This window comes from Geospiza fortis, unplaced genomic scaffold (assembly GCF_000277835.1).
Source record: "Geospiza fortis unplaced genomic scaffold, GeoFor_1.0 scaffold130, whole genome shotgun sequence".
Lineage (NCBI taxonomy): Eukaryota > Metazoa > Chordata > Aves > Passeriformes > Thraupidae > Geospiza > Geospiza fortis.
This window is the reverse complement of record NW_005054300.1, coordinates 9149804-9161903: the sequence shown is the minus strand read 5'-3', so window position 1 is coordinate 9161903 and position 12100 is coordinate 9149804. Positions and strand designations below refer to the sequence as shown.

Here is a 12100-nt window from a genome sequence, read left to right as displayed (position 1 = left end):
AGGATTCACAGCAGCCTCCACTGCAGGTGTTGACACAAGCCACTGCAAGCGCCGCAACCCGGAATGCTTCATGAATGTTGTAAGTTGGGTCACCTTCTTTCCTTTCTTTCTAAAGCATCTCTCCCACTACCACCACCACTGACTAACAGTGCCTATCAGGAGGCTAAAGTCAGTTCCCTTCAAAGGGGTTCCTCCAGCACCACAGACCTAGAGGAAATGTTGATGCTCCTAGCCAAACAGTCTGAGCTAGAGAGAAGAATTCCTTTGCACTGGAAACAAAGGCTGGCTTCTAGTCTCAAGGCCTGATCTTCTGCAACAACCTCTTTGCCTAGTACAGTGGAAAGGGTGCTTATACTCCTCCTTCAAACAACAGATTCTCAAAACAAAACCCTTGCACTAAATGAAAGATTTCCTCACTGTGGCAGCAGTGTAATAGGTGGTGCTGTGAGTCTGAAATAAGAGATCCACCCTCCGTGGCTTTCTTAACCTCATTTTGGCAAGGATTCACTGTGGATCAGACAGAGATACTGCTGCATGTTTACTGACTGGAAAGGTACAACCTTGTTGTGGGGAGAGTGGGAGCTTCAGACAAGGTTCATTAGAGAAGCCCTCCTGTTGAGTTGTGAGGTGCTGAAGGGACCCCCTTGATTTCTAAACTCCTTCTCAAAGAGGAGCTTGGGTGCAGCTGAATCCAGTCTCAGCCTCTGAATCTCACTGCTGAAGGCTAAGGAATTATAAAGGTGTGATTGAACCATTCTACAACTTCGTCCTGCAGGACTAACCATGGCAAACCAGATATATTTATATAAAATAGAATGATCTATTATAATTAATGATTAGACAAAAATAACCTAATCAGAATTTTTTACTATACAGAAAAGTAGCTAAAAGTATTGGTATAAGGTAATATAGCACAGTGCATTATATCAAAGCAATCATATAAAAGCAATTGTATTCAAGCTAGCAAAAAGAAACAATTATTAAAGTTGAGATTGATGTAACTCACCCTCACCCATACCAACAACTGTGGGCAAAATCTCTTTTGCTCAGCCTCTAGGAGTAACTTTGAGGGGCATCCCAACCCAAAGGAGAAATCTTCATACAAACTCCAGGAAGGGATATATTAGGAGAACTTAATCATATGAAAGTGGACTGGGCAGTGAAAGTATAAAGTGATTGACTACCAACCTTCTGCCTGCAGGTTGGCTTAGCAGTTTATCTTTGCCAGCTCTTTATCTCATTATCGGGATGCTAATTTGGGGTTGATGTGTCAGACCTGTTTTAGCATAATTCAACACCAACAGGAATACATGATGCTCTTTCTCAGCCTACCACTGATAGTTTGCAAAACAGGACATTATTTGAGTGGTTTGACCACATTCCAAGGCAGAATATCATCATACAGACCAGTGTCACCCTTGCAAAACAGGATAAACTATCTCCCAAAATGTTAGTCACTCACTTTGCCCCGTAATAGGAAATCAAATTCCAGACAACTACCATCTAAGCAGGTCTGATGAAGACTTTACTGCATCCTGATACTCTTATAAATCTGTGTAGTGTTTGAGTGCCACAGCTACAGCAAATTACTGCGGCAAATTACTACCATTTGGCATTAAGTAGATATTAGGCATTAAGTAGAGTACACAAACCACTCCACAGAAACCCATCCCAACTCCTCTAGCTGCTGTTTGCATCCTCCAGCCTCCATGGCTACAGCATAGCAGCTAGAGGATCATCCACGAAAAAGAGAGACCTGGGGTTTGCTTTCCTGCAGGAATCCCTGTCCCTCCCTACCAGTACAACACAGAGCAGTAGAGAAAGGCTAGCAATATGCTACCACATTTATCTCCCTGGCATGTTCTTGGCTAGCTTCACATTCCTGGGCAGAAGCAGCCTCCAAACGGTTCTTACACCAATATCTTCACTGTAAATGCATGATAACAAATTCTCCTTTGGCTTCCCACAGAGTGAAATTATCAGATATCATGGATTCCCCAGCGAGGAATATGAAGTTCCAACAGAGGATGGATACATTCTTGGTGTTTTCAGAATTCCTTCTGGAAGGAACAGCCACAATGCAGGTATGACATATAGGACATAAGGACAGTCTGAGAGCCAACTCTCACATGGATTCCCCATCCTTCCCCTTTGCAAATGCAAAGTTCCACACCTTTCCATCTCACCAAGGGTACCCAGTCATTCAGCCTAGAATGGGGCCTGAATTCTGTATATTGGTTAAAACACTCCAGCAAAACCAAATTCTGCGCCCCAGATTTAAGTACACATTACTTATTACTATTTCAGCTTAAGAAAATCTCTTCTGTTGTAGGAAAGAAGCCTGCAGTCTTGCTACATCATGGTTTTTTATCAGATTCTATTCACTGGATTGCCAACCTGCCCAACAACAGCTTGGGCTTCATCCTTGCAGATGCTGGCTATGATGTCTGGTTGGGAAACAGCCGAGGAGACACCTGGTCTTTAAAACATAAGACCCTTAAGCCCTGCCAGAAAGAGTTCTGGCAGTTCAGGTACTCTTTGGAGAAAGAATTTCTGAAGAAAGCAACTGTCAGAGAACTAGCAAGATTAGGCAGTTGCTATTAGAATGCACAACCTTTCCCCTTCTGGCTAGATGAAAAAAATTCCCTTCTAAATTATATGAAAACATGACATGTTTTCATATAATCCGACTTCAAGTAGGACATGCAACATTTAAGGAGACTAGACAAACTCTTTTCCAGAGATGCAGCCACTCCTGGGCATATGAGGGAGGTTATAAGAAGGAATTGGCTGCATGAGCTGAATTGGCTCTTCTGGAATCAGCACACACAGAAGCAAAGCTGGAAGTACCTAGGTCACCTTTGCTGGTTTCTGTGGGAAAAGGTTTCCAAAACTGTGAGGTATCTGTCACCTTGAAGTCTCCCACCAGACACCATGTTCCAAGTGCAGAAAGGACAGGAGACTGCTCAGCTCAGCCTAGAAATCTGATCTACCACAACTGATGTTATCTGAGAGAAAAATATTTCTTGTAACCCCTGCAGGTGAAAGCCCTGATTAAATTCAGTTCCCCAAGGGCTGCAGCTGTCAGGTGAAACTGGCACCTCATGCACACAGAGCCCAGGGCATCAGGCAGCCAGGCTGCACAGCTGCACCCTCTGCCCACCTCCCCAGCTCAGGCGAGGAATGCAGGCACAGTGTGCAACCTCCTCCTCCAATGGCTCCTGCTCGGTGCAATGAACAAAACTGACAGTCAGTAACTCACACTGTGATAGTCAAATTGTCTGCCAGCTTTTTGTGTTTCTCCCCACAGCTTCAATGAAATGGGTAAATATGATATTCCAGCAGAGCTGAACTTCATCATGAATAAAACTGGACAGAAGGATGTTTACTATATTGGTCACTCTGAAGGGTCAGCTGCAGGTAATGTTAGAACAGTCAGTGTTAGTGTTTATGATTTATAGATAAGGTCTGTGAGCAGACTCTGGGGTTTATGTCACAGTGTACCATTGTCCTTTTACAAAAACAAACTCAGAAATAGAGGAGAAAATGGGGGGAAGTGGCATTATTAGAAAATTATTTTCCTTTCTTCCCATATGTGCATTCTAAGAGTCTTTTTACAGAATTAACAGTTCAGACAAAACCACCACCTTCTTTGTCTTCAGATAATTATGTCAGCCAGTCAAATCCATCAGTGGAGAAATGTAAACACATTCAGAAAACAGGATGGAACAAACCTTTTTTGCTTTAATGTCTTCCTTATACTCTTCCTTTATGTGTGAATTCACTTTCATGCAAGTATGTGCTTAATTACAAGGAAAAAAATTATTCTTAATCTTCAGATAATTTTTGTTTTGCTGAATGGCAGCATACACATGTACAGTCTTTTAGAGACTGCAAGCTGAGAAACTTTTTATTTTGAATTTAGGGAACTTTAGAGAGAATTTAAATTTCAAAAATCTAATTAATATACCTTTTCAACCAAAACTGGCCTTAACACAAAATTATCAGTTCTGACAAAAGCAGTATCAGGACTGCTCTAATGAGCTTGTATCCTTAGAATGAACTTTATCTTCCAAATAAAGGTTTTAAGCAAGAATCAAGCATTCTCTTTAGGTCTGCAGCACAGAAATAGAAAACAGCCAATTGGAAGCTAACCTAGTCTCATTGCTTTGTTGCCTACTGCTTTTTTATTTATTTGGTCTGTGGACATCTCTTAATCAATTTGACTTCTTTTTCTGAGTTTGCAGGCTTCATAGCACTTTCTACTTATCCTGATATGCCTCAGAAGATTAAAGCATTTTTTGCTTTGGCACCAGTGACCACCATCACACATTCTACCAGTCCTCTGATAACAATTGCACTGCTTCCCCAGCCACTGATCAGGGTAAGGAATTTCTCCTTCTAAAGAGAAAGACATAATTGTCTGCTTTGTCTCTACTGGACTCACTCAACCTGAACTTTTAAGGGGTGCTCAGTTAGAATTGAATTCTGTATATCAGACTTCAGACTTTCCAAAGAGCTAAACTGCAAGGTTTCACATGGTATGGCTTTTGCAATTTCTTTAAGGTAGCAGGCATACCTTCACCATTATTTATTTAAGTCAAATATTTCTGAATAAAACTTTTAAATACCAGAACAAAAGAAATCTAATATAGTCTACTAAATCTAGCCTTAAGCACTAATAAAAACCACAAGTAAAATATTTCACATCTTAATTTTATGAGACATGCAGATAATTTATGCTTGTAAAGTATTTACTTTACAAGTGATAAATTAAACACCAGAAGGTGTCAACTTAACAGAATTTCCTGGGAATGTGGAAATCATGCATGCTATACTTTATGTCAAACCACAGAAGCACATCTCTTTCTGTCCAAGCTGCACCCATGATGTGACTACAGATCATTCAGCTCTACACCCTTCCCATTTGTCTCATTAGTCTGATCCCTCTTTACTTAGGAGTGGCACTCACAGCACAGTTTGCACCTGCCAGGAAAAGGTATTAGGGCAAAAAGGGACTTCCTATATTCTGCAGCCATCAGTGCAGCCAGCACTCTTTCTCACTAAAAACAGATGGATAGTGACCTCCAGCATTTGTGTCAAGGAGAAGGAGGAACATGTGCTCTGTCCTTGGGAAGAACACTCTGTAAAGGATAGTGGGATGGCAAGCAGTTTCAGCCATCTTGCCTCTTGTGAAGAGGCAAGGCTATTAAAGAAGAGAGAGTGACTTAAAGAAGAGGGAGTTTTCTGCATGAAATAATCTTGCAACAGCTAAGAAAAGTTTTGCACTTTTCCTCCCCTCAGTTACTACTTGGCTGCAAAGGAGCTCTTCAATACAATGAGCTGATGAAAGGACCTGTAACACGGTTCTGTGCATGTCTGGGGAAAGTTTGTGGCAATATCTTCTGCTACCTGGTCGGGGGCATGATACAAAATATGAACACGGTAAGCACCTCCCAGAAAAGCTTCGTACAAGTAAATCTGAAAAAGCTTTGAAGGGCAACTGGACAAAGATCTTTTTCTCTTTTGCACAATTCATATATTTTCCTTCCTAAACAAGACATCTGACTCCTCTGGACATTAAGAGATGGTTTCTTTTTGTTTGCTACACATTGAAACATTTCCAGCCAAAACACAAAGCTGTTTCTTCACACTTCTCCCAGCAGAAAGATTGAATTCCTTTACTCTGGCTGCTACCTCTTGTTCTTACAGACCATTCACATGTCTGCTCTCCAGTCACCTTTCATCTCTCAGACTATTTAACAAGTGTACCCATAAAAATCTTCATTATGCCCAAGAGAACTGTAGAGAATCTTTCTCTACTGATCATGCACAGCATTATTTAAAAGCATTATACAAATCATATAAACTGGGAAAACAAAGGCCATACACGCTTCTCAAATGATGTTTTCTCTATGTTGAGAATGTTGAAAAGATTATCCCAAAGATATAAAATCCCATGTACTCATTCCTACTGTAAACTAGTGTATTTGTGAATCTTTCCTCAACTTCCATTTTTATATCTGAAGAATATCCTATAAAAATGAGGTATGCAGCAGTATGATGCTCAGGGTCTTCACAGCTTTATTCTGTCACAGCACTGGATCTCAGCCTTCACAACACTTCTGCTTTGTCTGCAGAGTCGAACAGATTCATACACGGGACATTACCCAGCTGGAACATCGGTACAGAACATTATTCACTGGCAGCAGGTATAGCTGTGCTGACACATAAACACCCTTAGTATGGCTTTTTATCCAACTGGCAGCCAACAGGGGAATCCACAGGTGACAGATCTGGAAATCTGCCCATCACATCTTCTCACCTGTCACAGAGGGAGCCCTGTTCCCCATGGCTCACCAGATCATTCCCCAAATTTCCCCTCTGGCACCAGGCTCTGAGATTTCCCCAGGGCACATCACACCTCTCTTGGCTCTAATGGCTTCCAGCCTTCATCCTTATTGATGGAGATGTGTGCAGAAAGCTGCAGAAGTGAACACAAGCACAGTCTAGGCACTTGGCAGGTGGGATAAGTGAACTTTACAGTCAGGGATGAACCAGACAAAGAAGGGATTTAGGTTAAAACTCATCTCCCAGAGGGTTAATTGCAGCCTTGATTACCTCCAAAACCAGTTTACTGCACAAATGCTTCTGCAGGCACAATGGCAAAATGGGGAACTGCCTCTTCTGCTGGTACCTCATGCCACTTCCAGACCCAAGCTTGTTCTGCCTAGGCTCCAAATCAGACTAGGACAAGATGGCATTGGCTCAGAAACACATCACCCAAACACATCAAGTCAACTGTGAACTTAAGTGAACCCTAAGTGCACTGTGCCACTTAAAGCAGCCCTTAAATACATGTGTGCTGCTGTACATCCCCTGCCCAAAATTCCTGGTATGCAGAACAGAAACCCAGCACCCAGAGCCAGAAAACAGAGATGAGCTAGCAGATTTCTATCATATCCTCAGTTACTTAGAGGTTTAGATCAAAAAAGAATGCACACACATTATCAGTAAGACAGGTTAACCCTTTATTATTTTGATATTCCTTTTAGACAGAACACAGAAGACAAGAGTTTAATGCTAAGGCAATCACACTCAGCTCCCAATATGCTTGTATGCAGTTCAGAGCCTCAGATATCATTGCCACTACTGTGAGCAGACCAGAGCAGACCAAGCAGGCACACAAAAGTTGAGGATTTTGAGGAGGTATCCCAGGCTAGTGAGAGCCCTGACATGCTCCTGCATCACGAAGAGCTACTAATTATCATTAGCTAACTAAAGAGCAAATTAAGATTGGGTAGCAAGGCTTTAATAACTAAACACAACAAGGATGGTGGTTGAAGATCAAGAGAAAATGTTAGCGAGGGGAAAGGTGGTGAAACCACTTAACCCATAATCCCTCCTCAGTATCCCTGGAATCCTGTCTACTGCTGGAAACTTGAGTTCAATCACATGCAAGAAAACAACTCCTGCACTCTGTCTCTTAACATTTTCATTTTATCTGCCCTTGTTACAATATTAACAGATAAAACATGCAGACCAATTTCAAGCTTATGACTATGGCTGTAAGGAAAACATGAAGAAATACAACCAGGTAAGGCAATTCATTTTTCTGAGAACTCATCCTTGGGTCCTGGAAAAACCAAGAATAGAAAAATTCATATATTAGCACCTTGAATGCTACAAAAGGAAGGGAAGGGTGGTCTTAGGTAAAGCTTCACCTGAATCTAATAGTCATGATTGTCAGAGTCTATTCACAAACACGGCATATACAGATTTTTGCAGCCTCCCCTACTGATGCAGGGATGTGTCCAACAACATGTCAGCTTACCTGCCATTCCCAAAAGGCTAAGAGCCAACCCAGGTCCCAGACTGGATGAGTACAGAGCTCTTCCCCAAAAATCCTCAAAGTCTGCGTTTCAGTTAAACACTACAATGGTGATGAAAAAAAAAAGTGGAAATGCATACCTTGGTTTTCAGAGGCTACTTGCTGTAAAAATTAAACTTAAGGGATGGTTCAGTATGGCACAGTGGAGACTGCTGAGAAGAACTAAAGAGTCCTGTATGGAAAAAAGGAAACAGGCAAAATTTGGTCTATAGGAGCTTTATTTACTGTGTAGTCAACACTTGAAAATGCTCTGATCCTCTTGCAACACTTTTAACTCATCTGATTATTTTTTGAGGTTTGATCAGATCAGTTGACTTGCAGAGTGCTTTGTGAGTCAGGGCAGGTTATTTCATGGGTGGCACATTATTTTGCAAGTCGATAAAGATTCCAAGGACACCTTCCTTCTCAGACACCTTGCATACACACATACGGTCTTTAAACATCTGAAGTTTAAACTTTTAAATGGGCAATGCTTTATTCCCAATGATGTGGAAGGTTAGGAAATGTCCCAAAAAGCAGTCAAGAAGAAAGATAACTGAACTCTCCTTTAATAAGGGTAAGTTTCAAAACATCTTGTGCACGGTCCCTTGCCACACTGACAAATAACCATCCTGCACTAAGGCTTTTGGTTCAGATCTCAGACAATTTCCATTTTAATCTTCTGTGTTTCTTTAACTTCTTCTGTGATGACAAGCAAGGCAGGGAATGGGGTTAGGGCAATGAGCAGTAAGAGGGTGGCCTTCATCCTTATGGTTTTACCGTAGGCAGTGCAGAGGCAAAAGACAAAGAGAGGTGCTTGCACAGAAACCTTTCTCTAAAGGTTTGATACAGCAGCACTCACTCAGGTCTCTTCCCTGTCTTACAGACTGCTCCTCCTGAGTACAAGATAGAGGAGATAAAGGTACCAACTGCTGTTTGGAGTGGTGGACAGGACAAATTTGCAGATCCAAAAGACATAGCAAGGCTGCTTCCTCGGATCACTAATCTCATTTACCATGAGCATTTTCCTACATGGGGACATCTTGATTTCCTCTGGGGCCTTGATGCAGCTGAGAAAATGTATCTGAAAATCATTGAACTACTGAAGAAATATGCTTAGAGTGCCACAGAAGGATTTAATTCATGCAGTAGAAACCCCAGAGATTTCTATTTAGCAGTTGATTATTGGTATAGGTAGAGAGGTTTACAAACTACTGACAATTGGTTTGCAATATTTTTACACTGCTTCCTTTGGTGTTACACTATTTTGGTGATTGCAGAAGAAGCTGAGGTACATGTGAATGACCACTGAAATTACAAATATATTACACAGAACACTTCAGGGATTCCTTAATTTGGAAGATTTCAATTTTTATACGACTGATTTTGCTAAGATTTCATTTTCTGTTTCCTTGTTGACCTGCACTACATATTTCACTTGAGACAAAGGTGATTTCCCCTGAAAACCCAAAATGGGAGATAATTTCTCTGTTTACTGAACTTTGCTGAAGTTGAATCATCTGTCATTCTGATAGCGTTTCACCTATTTTCCTCTCCTCACAATACCAAAAACACCAAAAAATTTTCACTTGTAAAATCACCCTGGCATCCAAGCAGACAGGAGTTGGCTATACTGGCCCAAATGAAAGAAATCCAACACCATAACATATATGTCAGAGAAAAAGCACCTGACTGTTGGACAGATGCAGATATTCTCTTATCCTTACACTAACTAATGGCTTGTTACCCCTCTTACTACAAAGAGAACAACTGTCTTCAAAACCTGGCAATAGCAGCAAACTGTACTTAAAAGACAACTGCATCCATCTCAATAAATATTCCTGCCACCATCAGTAAAGAAGTTGAAGTTCTTCTGGGTCCTCAGCTCCTCATGTCAGTGCTTGCCTATGGGACTGTTCCAGGGGGTACAGATCACACCAAAGGGTTCATCATTGCAGGGCAAGTCAGGAGAGTTCAGGCACTGTGGGTGTTTCTGGGTGGGGGCATAAGCCCAGATTCCTCAGTCAAGACTTGTGGAAAGTGAAACCCATTTGATAATAATCTGGGAGATAGAGAGCAATATAAACAAAACATGTTTGTCTCTTGTAATATAGAAAACACATGCAAAGGCCACCTTCATGCAAACATATGCAAATGACACACCTCCTCTAGCAACCTGTGGTACCACTGGGAATTGAGTTCTCAACTCCTGGGGACATTTGCAGTCCAAGACACAGAGTGGCCACTCTTGCCCACACCACATCATTTATAAATCCCAGTGTCCTGGCTGCCCCAGGGAACTCACAGCAGACCTGGCCCACCCCATAAAGCAGCAGGGCAGAGCCAGCACTGGCACAGCAAACCCTGCACCCCACACAGACACGGGCTCAGCTCTGAAGGGAGGGGGAGCAGGATCCACAATTCCAGCTCAGGCAAAGAGGAGGAGAGGGCCTCTGTGGAGGATCTGGCAGCAAAGCCCTTCAGCTCTGCTCTCATTCACACTTCTGCAGCACCACCCAGCATTCAGACAAGGTGCATGGGATGAACCTGACAGCGTGACTCTGCACAAAATGTACAATGGGAGGGAGGGAAAAACCAGAATCACAGCACTGAACTCCTTCCACCTCGCCAGTGGTGCCTTTTCCCTGCTGCAGAGTCAGGGCTAACCATGAACTAGAACTGATTCTCCATGAACCAGAGCACATGGCTCTGCCCAGCTGAAGAAAGCAGTGGGGACACACTGCCCTTTCAGGGAGGTGCAGGAAGGTGGATCTAGCAGTTCCTCAAAATCTGGTTGGGTGGACGGACACTGGTCTGAAATTAAGTTTACTCATCCTGGAAGCAGCCACCAAGGGCTGCCCCAGGACATCAAGTTCAATCTTTTCTAGAGCACCTTCCCATGCTGTAGAAGAAGAACCAGCCACAGACACACCCTGCAAGAGGTTACAGGGAAGCATTCAGGTCAGTGACCAACAGTTCTTGGGAAAGAGCACCATGTGCAGTGTCTTCAATACTGAACACCTAAATCTAATCTGAACCTAATGTTCAGCCTAATTTCACCTCTAATGCAACTGAGTTTTACAAAGGATTGCCAGTTTTTCTAAGAGAAGAGAATTTCCAAATACCCATCTGATAGGGTCTCCATTTACCAAAGTTTCCTGCAACCAAACTTTATCTTCTTATTGCCATCCATCAGAAATGCAGTCCTGGAATGCACAGGGTCTGGACAACAGGAATAGCCATTCTTTACACTTCCCCTTGGAAAACCATGAGCTATCCAGACAAAATCCTTGCAGCACTGAAAGTGTCCTTTCCATGGCTGCTTCAGGATAGGATTAACTCAACAGTCCACTGAAAACCCTCCATGGCATAGACTGGAGCCTCTATTTCATAATTCTCTCAGCCAAATCCAAGAAAACAAGGTAGGTGTTTGAACATACTGGATTTTCGTTGCTTGCCCAAATCAGTCCCTCCTGTTCTTAAAGCCAGGACCAAGCCCTGTGGTGTCACTCCACAGCCACCAGCAGCAAGAGTGGTACCTCAAGGCTGGGAAGCCAAGCAGCCAGAACAGCCTCACACACAATGAAAGGAGGGAAGGGAAATTACATTACTGTGTTTGGGGGTGCAGGATGAGCTAAATACAAGTATCTTAGACCATGCCTAGACTTCCATGTTTACGTTTGGGGTCCAGGAAAGGCATCAATATGATCAACACCTGCTGAGCAGGTTCAGCAAAAAGACAACACAAAGGTCATCCAAACTTATCACGGCGTGACTAACTGCTGCATCGGCTGAACATTCCCAGCAGAGATCTAGGCCAGCCCACAGCACTGCCCTGCCGCCTCAGAAACCCAGCCTACCTCCTCTGCTTCAGAGGAAGGCCCTCGGGTCCAGCATGCCTCTTCCCAGGTACAGCAGCCCCACACTGACAACCACACCTTCAGTTATCTTTCGTCCTTTTCCTCCTCACCCACAGCTTCCTCCGCAACGCTGCTAACATTCTTTCCCCCGAGTTAGCCCTTCCCAAAGCTCAGGAGAGCCCAGGCGAGGTGTGCACACCCTCCGGTACCCAAGCGGATAAAGACTGATTCAATGATGGCCGGGCTGGCACCGGGGCCGTGGGGAATGCGGAGGGGACGCATCCCAGGTGCGCACGGACCGTGCTGCCCCCAGCACCCTGTGCCCCCGCCCACGCACGGCGCTCCCGCTGCCCTCGCCCCCGGCAGCAGC

The 12100-nt window shown here is 43.3% G+C and overlaps 2 protein-coding genes across 2 annotated transcripts in view; both read left to right on the top strand.

Annotated features, from left to right (window-relative positions):
- Positions 1–7: 7 nt before the first annotated feature.
- On the top strand, positions 8–8990 carry LOC102034154 (lysosomal acid lipase/cholesteryl ester hydrolase-like). Its single transcript, XM_005416469.1, has 9 exons — positions 8–79; positions 1970–2084; positions 2333–2531; positions 3311–3420; positions 4248–4384; positions 5305–5445; positions 6141–6212; positions 7529–7597; positions 8757–8990. The coding sequence occupies exons 1-9, from the start codon at positions 71–73 to the stop codon at positions 8988–8990; spliced, it is 1086 nt and encodes a 361-aa protein (XP_005416526.1). The 5' UTR covers positions 8–70.
- A 2772-nt stretch (positions 8991–11762) lies between these two features.
- Positions 11763–12100, top strand: part of STAMBPL1 (STAM binding protein like 1) — a 21806-nt gene continuing 21468 nt past the window's right edge. The window contains exon 1 of the mRNA XM_031062646.1: positions 11763–11779. The gene's annotated coding sequence lies outside the window, so the exon portion shown is untranslated. The remainder of the gene's footprint in view (positions 11780–12100) is intronic.